The sequence below is a fragment of the Giraffa tippelskirchi genome, chromosome 7 (genome assembly GCF_054371585.1).
Source record: "Giraffa tippelskirchi isolate mGirTip1 chromosome 7, T2T-mGirTip1v1.2.pri, whole genome shotgun sequence".
NCBI lineage: Eukaryota > Metazoa > Chordata > Mammalia > Artiodactyla > Giraffidae > Giraffa > Giraffa tippelskirchi.
The window spans coordinates 127,432,371-127,446,422 of NC_137281.1; the positions used below are offsets into that span (position 1 = coordinate 127,432,371).

The 14,052-nt window shown below is 50.4% G+C and overlaps 1 protein-coding gene across 21 annotated transcripts in view; it reads right to left on the bottom strand.

Moving 5' to 3' along the window:
- Positions 1–2,918: 2,918 nt before the first annotated feature.
- Positions 2,919–14,052, bottom strand: part of BMP4 (bone morphogenetic protein 4) — a 222,804-nt gene continuing 211,670 nt past the window's right edge. For 9 of the 21 annotated variants that reach the window (XM_081509392.1, XM_081509391.1, XM_081509394.1 and 6 more), the window contains 3 exons: positions 6,460–6,584; positions 5,024–5,403; positions 2,919–4,056 (listed from right to left, as the gene is read on the bottom strand). In XM_081509392.1, coding sequence (XP_081365518.1) covers positions 3,200–4,056; positions 5,024–5,396 — 1,230 coding nt within the window. In that variant the 5' untranslated portion in view covers positions 5,397–5,403; positions 6,460–6,584 and the 3' untranslated portion in view covers positions 2,919–3,199. Of the gene's footprint in view, positions 4,057–5,023; positions 5,404–6,459; positions 6,585–6,908; positions 7,057–7,549; positions 7,668–9,715; positions 10,092–14,052 lie in introns of those variants that run through there. The other 12 variants (XM_081509405.1, XM_081509403.1, XM_081509401.1 and 9 more) reach the window with 10 other exon arrangements.

A 14,052-nucleotide genomic window follows, 5' to 3' on the forward strand; every position in this document is an offset into this window, starting at 1 on the left:
TGATCTCCACCCTCACTGAAAACCCAAGATCTCGACCCGTCTTACAGGGGTCTACCCAGGCGAACTTTCTCCCCAGACTCCACACCCTGCATGGCTGCTTGACCCTATTTGGCGAGAAAGCTGCGGACCTGCCTTTACAACCCGCGTGAGACAATCAGATCCGGCTTCACCTGCGCACGGGGTCCCCCAGCGATCTGGCTGCACCCGGGGAGCCCTCGATGCTGCTACACGCAGCCCCCAGGTGCGCCATTTGATCCCCAGCGGGGAGGACGCCCCATGGCGCCCCCACTGCAGTGGGGCTGGAGCTCCGGAAAGGGGCGTTGCTGGGGGGCAGGGGGTTGGAGGAGGCGGAGCCCGCCACCAACCTTGACAACCCGCCAAGGCCGGGTGATCCTTGGGGGCTGCCAGCTCCTCGGCTGCCCTGAGCCCTCTCAGTGTGGCGCTGCCCGGCGGCAAGGGGGTGGTGGAATGAAGCACAGTCAAGACAGAAAACAAAGTCAGCAGGTCACCTGGCAGGTTCAGGGCGAATTATGCAACGAAAGTCGGGGAATGTGGGCCACCCCCTCTCCCAGCTTTTTTTTCTTAAGCTCCTAGGAAGCCGGTTCCAGTTTAAGGGTTGGACAGGGATCTACCGAGCAGCTCCTCTGATGTGGTTACAACTTTGTTGAACTCCAGTGATGCTCCCGCCCCATCTTTCTTTAAGTAATGGGAAAATTACTTTGGGGGGTGGGGGTGGGGAACACTCGGTGGGGTGGGTGGATGGGGTTTGATCCAAAAGCAACAAGAATCACCCTACAGCTTCCGTAAGGTACTCGGTCGAGCATTATTAGTCAAAAGTGTGAAAAAAAAAAAAACCCAAACTGAAACCTAAATTAAATCATCACACACATTCAATTCCTTATCTTCCAGGACTATGTCTTCAAACAGTATTCAAAGAGTTAAAGCTGGCCTTAGCTCATTGTTTTCCATGCTAACATTTTGTGACATTAGGACTCTTTTGTTAACTAGGTATATGCAATTCACAGAATTTCACGGTAAATTCCCCAGACCAAATATTTGGCTGAACAAATAAACAACATTATCCATTCCTGAAAATAAGCCAGTAGAGGAGGGTGGATGTTTGGGGGAGGGTGGTTTCTAGAAAGTGACTGGAGCCTGGCAGCCACTGGGCTCAGGATTTGCCCTCAGATAATTTGCCCAAGTGCTAGAGATCTGCGGGTTCCTCTTCAATGACAGGGACGTTTCAGAAAGTTGCTGGAAAACGGGCAAAACAAGACGAGGCTGCCTGAGGGGAACCCATAATGGGCTTCCCCTAAATGATTTATTCGACCTGCTTACCATTAATCAAAGGGGCAGCGACCTGGGGGGCTGGGGGAGGGGGGAAGTAACCCTCTTCGCAGGGAGTTTTGGAGGAACTGTGGAGTCTTGCTGCCTTTGCCTGGGGCTCTGATCTCCTCTCTCCACCTGCGCTCTCCAGGGAGCTGGGGCTTTGGCAACGGCTCCACTTCTATTTTTATTGGTTTCCACTAAGCTGCTCCTTTCGGAGGATTGTAGGACTTCAGTAATTAAAAACAAAAATGAGTCCTGCTTTACCCACCCCACCCCCAAGAGCACATGGTAGAGTGTGTGTACAGGAATGGGGGGGGGCAGGGCACACAGCACCACTACTGTCACTCACACCCACATCCTAGGACAAAGAATGCACTCCTAACAGCCCACCCCACACACTGCACAGAGACACACTGCTTTTGCCCCAAACCCATCCAAGCCCATGCACACACACACAAAATGAGCCCAAGCAAACTAAAATCCCAAGGCATAATGTAGTTGTGGCCAGTAAGAAAATGCAAATATCCTCTGGTTCTCTGAGCCCCTATATCCCTGTCCTTCCAGAAAGCCACTTCTCTGCCTCACTGGCAGCCTTGAACTCAGGGACAGACTGCTCAAGCACATCAGCATTTTCCTTCTTTAGTCTGGCCCCAAATTGAGCTTTCTCCTTGAAGAAACCCTGGCTCAGAACATCACATCCACCAGGTGTATCACTTACTGCCCAGCTTCAGGGAAGTGGGGAGGAGAGCAGAGATCAAGGGAGTTGGTATTTGACTCTATTCAGTGGGACACTTTCATAATGCCCACTTGGAAATTCTGACCTTTCAGTATCTGACCCCATTGCCAGTCCTCACCTGGCTCAATCTCTTGGAATTTTGAACTCAACAGAAGCCTTCATCTGGGGAATAGGAGACAAGAGGGGAAGTCCAGAGACACTGGAGAATTTTCCACCGTGTGGTATATTAAAATAGCGAGTCACCAAACCTTTTGAAAATAAGGCAGATTATTTGCCTTTTCGGATAAAATCCACTTCTCAAAACACACACACACAAAACCAACCGAAAAATTCCTGTTTCACACACACACACCGACACATGAAAATGTGAGTGTGCAAATTCATTTTGGTGTGAAAATACATCGGTGCCTGTAGCAACTGGAGACACCCTGAGGTATCATAAAAGCAGAAGTGGGAACCATTTCCCAAGAGCTGAGACTCTTATCCATCACACTTTGCTGGGACACACCTCTAACAGGTGAACAAAAGCAGAGGATATACAAGGAGCCCAAAACTGAGTCTTTAATCTGGCCTACTCTTTTCATCCCACTGTTTCTCCAAGGCATGTGCCATCCAGATGGGAGAGGGTGCTGCCTCCTTGTCCTTGTTAACATTAAACAGAAGTGGAGAACAATTCACCCTAGCAATTCCCATCCTCCACCATCAGTCTACTTCCTGTCTTCCAACTTAACCACCCCCAGGTACCACCCTCTGACTTTTGCTGTACCCCAACCCCACCTTAACAGAAAAAAATCTCCTCCAAAAGAGATGGAGTGTAGGAAAAGAGAAAGAAATGAAGATAAAAAGAACTTAGTTTACCTTTAAAATAATGACTCATTTTATTTTTTCTTTTAATATGTAGTTATAAATATATTTTGTCAAAATATATGATCAATATGGTCAAAACATTTGCACGTAAAGTCATAAATAAGGTCAAGGTGAATGTTTAGATTTTTTTTCCTTTTTTTTTTTTTAAAGATAAAAGTCCAGCTATAAGGAAGCAGTCTGTGTAGTGTGTGGGTGAGTAGTGGATGGGACGTGTGTGTGTGTGTGTGTGTGTGTATGTGTGTGTGTGTCTCCAAGGAAGGCTTGATCTCAGCGGCACCCACATCCCTCCACTACCATCTCCTGATAATTTTTCAGAACCACCTTGTCATACTCATCCAGGTACAGCATGGAGATGGCACTCAGTTCGGTGGGAACACAACAGGCTTTGGGGATACTGGAATTGACAGAGTTGACCAGGGTCTGCACAATGGCGTGGTTGGTTGAGTTGAGGTGGTCGGCCAGTGGAAAGGGGCAGTCCCCGTGGCAGTAGAAGGCCTGGTAGCCTGGTGGGGCCACAATCCAGTCATTCCAGCCCACATCACTGAAGTCCACATAGAGCGAGTGGCGCCGGCAGTTCTTATTCTTCTTCCGGGCCCTCTGTGGGTGATGCTTGGGGCTACGCTTGGCTCTCCGGCGTCGGGTCAAGGCATGTCCCCGGCCATCATGGCCAAAGGTGACCAGGAGGGGCCGGAGCTGGGCCCAATCCCCACTCCCTTGAGGTAACGATCGGCTAATCCTGACATGCTGGCCCTGGTGGGTCCGTGTCTGATGGAGGTGGGTCACCTCAATGGCCAGCCCATAGTTGGGCTGCTTCTCCCGGGTCCAGCGAAGGACTGCAGGGCTCACATCAAAAGTTTCCCACCGCGTCACATTGTGGTGGACCAGTCTTGTGTCCAGTAGTCGTGTGATGAGGTGCCCAGGCGCCACCTCTGCCGGGGGCTTCATAACCTCATAAATGTTTATACGATGAAAGCCCTGCTCCCAGTCAGGGCCCTGGTCCACCTGCTCCCGGAAGAGTCGAAGCTCGGCAGACGAGATGGCCTCGTTCTCTGGGATGCTGCTGAGGTTAAAGAGGAAACGAAAAGCAGAGCTTTCGCTGGTCCCTGGGATGTTCTCCAGATGTTCTAGGCACCATCGGGGAGGAAAAAAACAAGAGAACAGAGGGAAAAAGCACATGAGCTTTTTCAGAGACTGAAAAGTCAAGAAATAGCTAAGAGTTGGGTGATGAGTAGTGAACTCTGTTTATATAGTGGAAGCCTATTTGGGAGAAATAAGCATACCTTTAATTTGACAGAGCAGATAAATGAGGCAGGGAGCAAACCAGCCAAGCCTAGCTAGCATTCAGCAAGCACCAAAGACAGAATCTCCCAACCTCCTTTACATGTCTAATAATTTCCATGTGTCAACTCCTTACTCCACCACCATCAGACTCCCCTTTTAAAGCCCTCTTGGCTTTGTGTACACAGTTTTCTTTACAAGTGGTTGTAAAGAAGAAGAGGGGCCAACAGAGCAGAGGCAGGAGGGAACATGCACACAGCCACCCTCTCCCTCTTCCACTTTCGAGTATGTTACCAAACATTTCCCCAGCGATCTTGGAAACACAGAGCATGCCTTGTTGATCATGTTACAGAGAGGAAAATAAATTCCAACACAGTAATGATGCTGGTGGATTAATAACTCAGATTTACTTTGGAAAAGAAACATCCGCTAGGAAACATTCAGATCGGATTACAAGGCCCCTATTGAATAAACCTGACAAACACACAGCTGTAATATTAAATTCAGTAGGTGCTTTGGAAAGAAAAAAAAGGGGGGGGGGGACAGAAAACCTGGCATAAAAGGCTTTGATATAGCAAAAACACACTGCTGGGGCTAACCCATGTCTGAGTGGTGTCATTCCGCTTCTCGCCGACCCCTCCCTTCCTTTCTGTCTCCAAAAAATAAATTCAGCCACAGCTCTGGAGACTCTTGAAGGTAAGCAGCTCTCTCTTCCCAGTCTCCTGGATTTGGGGCTCTGATGTAACCTGAACTCCTCATCTTCCCGGAGCTTCCACTGCCCCACCCCAGTCCAGATTCCAGGTAGGGACTGACCTTCGTGGTGGAAGCTCCTCACGGTGTTAGCCCGACTGGCGGGGCGCTCAGGATACTCCAGACCGACGCCCTGGATCTGCTCTTCCTCTTCCTCCTCCCCAGACTGAAGCCGGTAAAGATCCCGCATGTAATCCGGGATGACTGCGTTCTTGCTAGGCTGCGGGCGGCGGCGCAGCCCGAACATCTGCAGAAGTGTGGCCTCGAAGTCCCGAAGGAGCTCATGGCTCTGCCCTGAGCGGCGTCCTCCCGCGTGGCCCTGAATCTCGGCGACTTTTTTCTTCCCCGTCTCAGGTATCAAACTAGCATGGCTCGCGCCTCCTAGCAGGACTTGGCATAATAAAACGACCATCAGCATTCGGTTACCAGGAATCATGGTGTCTCTGGGGAGGGGAGGAGGTGGAAGGGTAAAGAATAAATAAACACCAATAACTAGAGAGAAATAGAGATGTCTCTGCATAGGCGTGGAGAGCTACAGCTAGAGGGTCCAGAAGTAACACAGGTCAGAAAGATCAAGTTTGTGTCTTCCCCCGACACACACCCCCCCCCCCACCACCAGCTGCAGCCATGCACGGCCTGAAAGTAGGAATTGCCCTGTAATTACTTGGTCTAACTTGTTTACAGTCAAATAACCCCAAATCAGATAGCCTCCATCCTGTTAATCTTTTTTTGTCCCAACTGCTATCTGAGCCATGATCTCAGCTTGGCTTCTTTAGGGATAAACAGTTAACAGTGAGAAGGTAAAGAAGGGTGGGGGAGGGAGAGTTCAAATGCCAGCGCTCTCCTCTCCACTTCAGACCTTCAGCCTTTCTCTCCCTTCTCCTCCACCCCCCTTCTTCCTCCGCCCTTCCTAGCCCGACTTCCACAACTTTCAGCTGGTTCGGAGGAGGGACGGAAAGCAGAAGCAGGAGCAGGGTGAAGACACGGGGCGGCAGGATCTGGGAGCGTACCGAGTGGCCAAAGGGTTTATTTTACTGTGGCTGAGGAGTTTGAAATGCCCAGCAAAAAGCATCTGATCGCGCCCTCTCGCTCACTCCTAGGGAAGGGGGTGTGGGAGGGGATGATTCCAAGAGCGACCTCTGTGAGTTTTGACAAGCAGCTAGGAGGGCGCCACAGGGGCACTGGGTGCTTTCCAGTTATGTGGGGAGGGGGGCGGTCAGCTCCCCCGACTGAGGACCTTCCATCTGTTCAGCCCCTTCTCGCTCCCCTTTCTTGCAACGCAGGGATCAGAGAGAGAGCCAGTGGGAGCAAGCGGCACTTTAACCAGAACCGGTAGGCTCCGAGAGCAGCGGCTGCCCGGCCTAGAAGAAAGCGACAGCGCTGCCAGAAAGAAGAGTGGACTCTGGAAGGAAGGTCCGACGGGAGGGATACAAGGCGAGCGCGGGTGGAGAGGGCAGAGTGAATTCCCGGGAGGAGGGAAGGAAGAGGTGTCTACTCACTGACAGAAAACAAGGCATATAATAACAGTCCATGATTCTTGACAGCCAATCTTGAACAAACTTGCTGGAAAGGCTCAAAGGAGCTGCGGCAGTGCGTTGCTCTGGATGGCACTACGGAATGGCTCCTAAAATGAATATTTGAATATAATGAGACTGGCGCAGACTGACTCTGTTTTTCTTCCAGCCCCTATGAGTCACGTGAGCGCAGAGGCCCCGCCCCACGCACAGAGGAGCCCGCCCTCCCCGAGGCGGGCGGTGAAAGGGCCCGCGCGACCGCCCCCGCCCCCTCACCCCTCCCGCCCGCGGCCCCACCCCCTCCTGGAGAAGCCGGCCTCCCCGCTCGCAGCCCCAAACCTTCAGCTGTCCGGTAGGAGCTCGCCGTGGGGCTCTGCGGAGCCCTCGGCGGGTCTCCGGGTGCAGCGCGTGGAGGACGTGGTCCTCGCCCCTACCTGTAGCCTTCGGGGCGTCGGGCTGGGCCCTCGCGCCAGCGGCCTGAAGCCAAGGGTCTGGGGAGTATCGTAGGAGCTGCGCCTTTCAGCCCGAGCCCGGCTCCAGTGGGGCCGGGATGGGGGGCCGCGGAGTCTCAGCCGCCGAAAGCTTCACCACCGAGGGTCATTTAAAAAGGAAAGCGCTGAGGGACACACAAACACACACGCTGCGCGCACCCCACTTCCTCCCCAGGGTCTCGGAGAGGCCAAATACTGCTCCCAGTGACAGCTAGTCACCCCCTGGCGAACGCCTGAGAATGTCCAGAAGAACTGGACAGCCTCTTTAGCTCCCAGGCAAAGCTGCGGACCCTCTTGCGCGGGGCGAGAGGGGGAGATATTTAGGCGGTTATCGGTGTGGGAAGGTGGTGAGGAAGCCGCCGCTAGGCTCCTTCCTCCGGTTCCTTTACGGAGAAAAACGCACTACGGCGATCGCCCGCCAAGCAAAGCAAATCCCCAAAGAAAGTGGTCGGCGAGCCATTCAAGGCACGGCGGCGGGCGCAAGGACGCAAGGCTCGCGACAGACTGGAAAAGAGGCGTCTCCTGAGAAAAGGCGCATCACATGTTTCAGGTCTCAAGGTCGCGGAGGTTTTACAACTCCCTACCCGCCGCGGAAAGGAAATCCCACCGCATTCCCAGGAGTCGTGAAAACCGTGAACAGCTTTCGGCCTGCGCTCGACCTCTGCGTCTGCGTCTCTTTCTCGCTCTCTCCCCAGCTTGTCTTTTTTAAACCACTACTCCTCCCCCGCCACTTCCTCCCCCACCCCCTTCCTCCTTTGCACCAGCTGCAGAGCCGCAGCAAATATTTCTTCAAGAATTTTACCAACCCACAGCTCAAGGAATTACTAGGGTTCTGATTCTAACCAAAGATGCTGCATGCGTGGGTCGCTCAGCACGGGGGCCTTAAAAGAAGAAAAAAAAACCTGACCTACCAACTGCGGCAGTCCAGGGCTTTTTCAAAGTCCTGACCCACGCAATTCTGCGGCGGCCCGGCCGCCCCGGGGTCCCAAGTCCCACGATTCCCGCTGCAAAGCGCAAGGCACCGGCTGCCCTTTCCTGGGGCTGTTCCCAGTTGCTGTTTCGGGTCGTTTCAGAGCTCAAGGGCTCAAGTTGCCACCTCACTCTCCCCGGCAAACTTGGGGACACTTGGAGGAAGAGGAGGAAAGGATCAAGCGCTTAGCCCTCTCTCCGGCCGCGGCTGCTCAGCGCCGCCAGACACCGCACTGGCCGAGTTGCGGAGGCCGCGGGCGCCCCTGCGCGACGGTCCACACCCGGCGAGTGTCGCGCTGCTTTTTAACCGGCTTTAGGTTTTCCCGCTCCCGAGCCACGGCTGGGGCTGACTGCGAAAGGGTTTGGAAGAGCAAAGAGTTTTGAGACGCCTAGAACCCTCAAAATGCCCCGTGGGAGGAGCTCCAGAAATGGGAAAAGCAGACGAAGAAGGGCCGGTCCCCGCGGGCGAAGGGACAGTGGAAAGGGCGGGAGCCCGCAGTCCCCAGACCATCCTCTGACCCTAAGAATCTTCCAGGGCGCGGCGCGAGAGCGCGCTGCGCTAAAACCCAGAAACCTGGGGAAGAGGGATTTGTGTTTCAATTTCAGATTCAGAAGGATTTTTCTCTAATCACGTTTTTATCTCCTAATTTTCTTAATTAAGAGATAAAAGCCGAAAATCACTTTCGTCTCCATAACTTTTTCTTGGGGGTCAGGGATGGATCTTGTGGCAAATTGTCTTTTGCTTTCTTGCTCGAGTTTTCTCCCAACTCCAAAGTTTGTTCAGAGTTGGCCTCAGCTTACCAACTCAATGTCTTTCGGGGTTTTAATGTCTCACAAAGACTTCACCCCATTAAACGCAATCCTAACCATCCACCAGTTGGTGCCCGGGAAGCGTCTAAGGCCGCTGGCCCAGCTCCCGCGGGCAGGGGTCTGCAGGGACCTGAGAACCCCAGGACCCTCTCCAGTCGGCTCTGGGCCGCGAGGGCCAGTAACAGCAGTGCGTCCGATGTGCATCTCGCCAGAGACTCTCTAAAGGACACGACAACTCAGGAACCTGCGTCCCCAGAGCGGCTAGCATCCCGGCCATTGTCCCGACAGACCCTACACCATGAAATGATGGAAGAGCGACTCCCAGGATGCTCCAAGTCCACGAGAATAGCTCGTGGAGTAGGCGTGTTGGGCAACTGCGGTTCGCCTGCGCTCAGGGGCTTTCGCCGACTGGGGGCTGGGTTGGGTGACACTCCCCTAGACGCAGCCCTCCGGCGGCGCGCACGCTCCAGAAACCGCAGAACTGCGCTTGCCATCACCGAACCAGCCCAGGTTAGGTGTTCTCTCTCCACCTCGACGCCCCTCAATCCCCTCACTTTCTCCAGACCTCAGAGCCACCTCTCCCTTTTCTCTCCGACTCTTCCCGCCGGGCAGTCGCAAATGCTAGTCCACGAGCGTCATGTTCCGCTTAAGACCCCACAGTCTTTCCCAACGACCTCCAACGAAAGGCTTCTCCTCCCCCTTTTCTCCTGCCCTGAACCTACTAAACGCTGAAATCGCCCGGGGCTACCGAACGGAGAAAGTGGTCTGGGCAGAGGCAATAGTGTATATGGAAGTGTCTTTCAGCATCAGTATCCCTACCTCTAGTAACCTCTAATACCACCGTTGGCGGGGTGGGGGTGGGGGTGGGGGGACACATTTTGCCTCGACCACAACCAGAATCCCCTACTTCTCCGCTCAAGGATGCGCCTCAGCACCCCCCTCCGCCTTTCGCCAGGTTTAGCCTTGCTCACCATAGGTCCCTGCAGTAGCGGGCTCGCCAGCAGCAGCTCCTGGGGACCTCTGAACAGCTGCAGTGAACCTGGGCGAGGGCCGAGGACTAGGGCGCAGCAGGCTCGAGACGGCGCGGACGGGAATCCCATCGGGGAGAGAGGCGAGATACTCAGCAGTGATCAGCAGCGACGTCGCAGGCTCGGGTCCCTCGGCTCAGATGCCAAACTCACCTAGCTTCCGGGCCGAGCTCCGCTCCCGTTCCCTCCCTCCTTCCTCCTCTGCCCTCTTGCATCTTCTTCCTCCTCTTTCCCTCTCTCTCTTTCTTTCTTTCCTTCCTCCTCCTCTTCCCCGGCAGCCCCTCCCTTCTTCCCTCCTCCCTCGCTCGCCTCCCTTTCTGGGATGGGAGCCCCGCCCACATCCTCCCATCCAGCCGCCGGGCCTCGCCTCGCAGGCCCTGGTCCCGGAAACCCAGGCAGCGCCCCAGTCCGCCGCTGCCGCCTCCCGAGCTGGGACGCCGCTGTGTCCAGCTCTGGGAAGCTATCGGGGCTCACCTGGGGACCACGTGCAGAGGTACTAGAAAGCATGCACCGACTAGTCGCAGTACCTTCCAAAAATACCCATGGGAGTCTGGGCTTCCCTGACTTCAGGAGTAACTGCTGCCCAAACTAATGATTAAAACACTGAGTAATCACCATTTACCCCGAATAATTAGAGATAATGAAACACCTCTAAAATCAGGTTATGGAGAAAGGAGCTGTTGGATTGGTTTAAAGGGAGGCCTTCCATAAACTGTGAAAGGATTTCCAAACGTTGAGAAACAGGCTGTGCTCAGAGCTGTGTGCCTAAAAGAGGTACCTCTTTGGCTATTAAAAGATGACTTTCCTTCCAAAACATTTTTTTTTAATGCTTGTGGAAAGCCTTGGGGATGACCCTCAGAAATTCATCCCTAATAGACACTCTGCCCCTCCAGACCTAACCCTTCTGAGGACAGAGGTGGCTTGGAGACAGGATGGGGCCACGTTTTTACACAAACAGAAATATCTGTTTGTAACTCAGAAGTTCAAAGAGCCGACAAGGAGTTAGTTATTTTTGTTGTTGTTATTGTTGATTTTTGATGTTGTGGTTTACTTGTGGTGCACCTAAGAATCCTTAACCTCAGCAATTTGATGTTCTAAAGAAGTAACAACCATAGAAGCAACCTTTACGGCCACAGGGACACAAGAAAAGATACCCTTTGGTCTGTTTTTAAAGGAAGAAGGAAGATGAGGAGTTGGCCCTTTCCATTAAGAAAGTACTATTAATCATATTAGCAGGGAGGTGGAATGTATAGCTTTAAAACCTTCCCAAACAGGAGCTAAATTCACACAATGCCTCTGATGGAGCAGTGGGAAAGATATCAGCATCATCTCTCTGTTTTACAAACACTGAAGGGGAAGTACAGCCAGGTTAAAGAGACTCGCCCAGAGCCCTGAATTAAATCACAGCCTCTGCTCTGGAGCTACTCTGGCTGCAGGGCAGGGCTGAGGGTCACGGCCCAGAGCTCCAGGTAGGCAGGGGTATACTACAGGATAGAGCATGGGTATACTGAAGTGCTGGATTTCTTTCCCTGGGATAGTCATTACCCTTCACTGTCTCAAGCAGGGCATTTAGGTCTTAAAAAGATACTGGTCCAAGGTAGCTCTTCTATAAAAACTACCTTCACACACCTCCAATATTTAGAAAACAGAAACTACTTCCTGTGTGGAACACAGGAAGTTACAAAAGGGTGGGAAGTGCATGAGATCAGAGAAACAACTGTGAAAGCAGAGCCAAGGTCTCCTGCCATCTTTTCCAAGTCAGGCCTGTGAAGTCTTTTAACCCAACAGAACATCAAACAAGGAAGACAAGCTGAATGGCTTTGGGCAAGTCCTTTAATTCTCACTGGTCTCAGTTTTCTCATCTGCATAATCAAAGAATTAGGCTAGATAATTTCCATGACCCTTTTTAATTTGAAAATGATTTAAATTTTTAATTGAAGTTTTATTAAATATCAACCTTCTTTCATTTAAATCACTGCTGAGCCCACTTCCTCTAAGAATCTCTGATTAAACAGGTCAGGGCAATACCACTGCCCTGAAAGGATGCTGACAATATACCTCTAGCTTCCAACATAATCAAAATTACATTAATTATTAATAACAACACAAAATTAAAACTCCATTAAATAGTTACCTAATGCCCATCCTGGGGCACACTAGGCAGTGTGCTCCTTCAGTAAGGAATAAGGACAGATTAAATGTTTACCAAATCCCCTAAATCAATCACTACTGTTTTAATCATTAACAAAATATGTTCCTTAATATTTAAACTCGAATTCAACAATGATATGCTGTGCTTAAAAGCATGTCCTTATTTTGTTTTATTGTAAAGCACCAGATAATAGTTTTTGGTTTTTTTTTAACCCAAATGTTTTTGGATGATAGCTGTTATCTCATTTTGCTGAAGCCCAGATACTAAAGTGGCCATTGGCCCACCCACGAGTTTGTGAAACTCATAGTCCAGGAGTTTCTAATTAAGCCACCTGTCATACCTGGTTGAGACCCTGATATGAATCTTTCAGTGTGTGTGGAGAGAACTCAGCTTCAGTTCTCTTGAGATAGCTCTATTTCTAGCCTACATTTTAGATGGGTGCAAACCATCTATTATCAACTCCTTCCACTCACTCTTTTTTTCTCTCTCATGCCAAAGAAAATATCACTTGTTGGTTAGAGAGCTAAATTGATTACAGCCTAGTGATCAGAACTGTGAGGGCAATCAGTCCAATCTTTTCCCCATCTCAAGTTTACTTGGGAATCTTAGTGTTTTTATAGAACATAATATGGATGGATCAAATGAAACTGTATCCTTAAAGCATATAGATTAGGAAGAAAAATCCATCATCATTCAAGAGCTCCTCTGCTGCTACTGCTGAATGGAGGGCATTCGTTCATTGGGCTGGACAGTGAGCCCTTAGAACAGCCTTTCTCAATGTATGTTCTGAGGGCCATAAGCTTCAGAACAAGGCTGGAGGTGCAGATAAAAATCCAGGTTTCCTGGCCTGGATGTCTAAGATCTGGATCCAGAAATCTACATATTTCACAAGGTTCTCTGATTCCCAGTATACTAAAGCTTAAAAACTACTGTTTTGAAAGTCATTTCACTTATAATTTCAGTGCTGATACCCCTGAAAGGCTGACACCTGGACATTGTTAATCAGGTAAGGATTATGCCCAGCTTGTGCTTTATAAACTGTTAAATATGGTAATCATAGTATTACTACATCCAGAACACACAAAATAGGTTTTTGCAAATGAAAAGATTTCTAATCCTATAAGTGTAATAGTCCTTGTTTCTAAGTCCTTGATTAAAAACCACATCAAGTCTTCAAATCTTTGCCAACTGAGTGTCTGCTGAAGCTATGGAATTGGAATTATAAGGGATCTCGGGAGGCATGTGGCATTTGTTTTTCTCTTATTAATATTTGCTATTTGTCTCATATTTGCTGTCTAGCCCTCACAGCGACCCTCATAAAACTTTGGCTCTACAGATGAGAATCTGAAATTTAAGAGAGCTTGTATAAGTTGCTCAAGGTCACAAAGCTAGTAGGTGGTGGCCCCAAAATTCAGACTAGCTGAATCTGACTTCACCACTACATGCTGAGAGCTGGGCCTGCAAAAAGGTGGATCCCCATGGCCATAGTTTCTGACCAACATGGCTTGTCCTGGAGGCTTTCTCAAGGCCAGGACACCAGCAGCTCCATCCTTGCAGCTTACTGTTACAGAGAATTTCAGGATATCTTCTTGGTCCTTAGAAGACTGAACAAAATCATGACCCAGAAATTTATCTTCTGCTCTTATTACATAACCCACCTTAGGGCAAGACTTATGTGACCTTCCTCGGGAAAAGGCTGTGATCTTGAGTAAGAGGCTACTTACCTCTGCTGGGTCTGTTTCCTCCTTGTAAAAATATGAGGATGGACCAGAGTCCACACAGGTCTTTCTTGGGCCCAAGATCAAGAAACATATATCAGTAGTTAAAATCATGGTCAAATGGCTTAACCTCCAGAGTCTTGGTTTCCTCCTTTGTAATCTGAGAATAACAATTTCTATTTCATAATGTTCTTATAAGCATTAAGTGAGTAAATAAAATGGCAGGTACATAGTGTTCAATAAATATTGCCTATTATTATTTTGCAAAGGTAATGATTACATGAGTAAAGTAGGTGAGAAGCCACCCTGATATTGAGTTTTATTTAATTAGCGAAACTGTTTAAAGGAAAGGGCTATATCTCACATTGATTTTGTAATCATTGGTACTGAACACATCTCAGGCATTGACT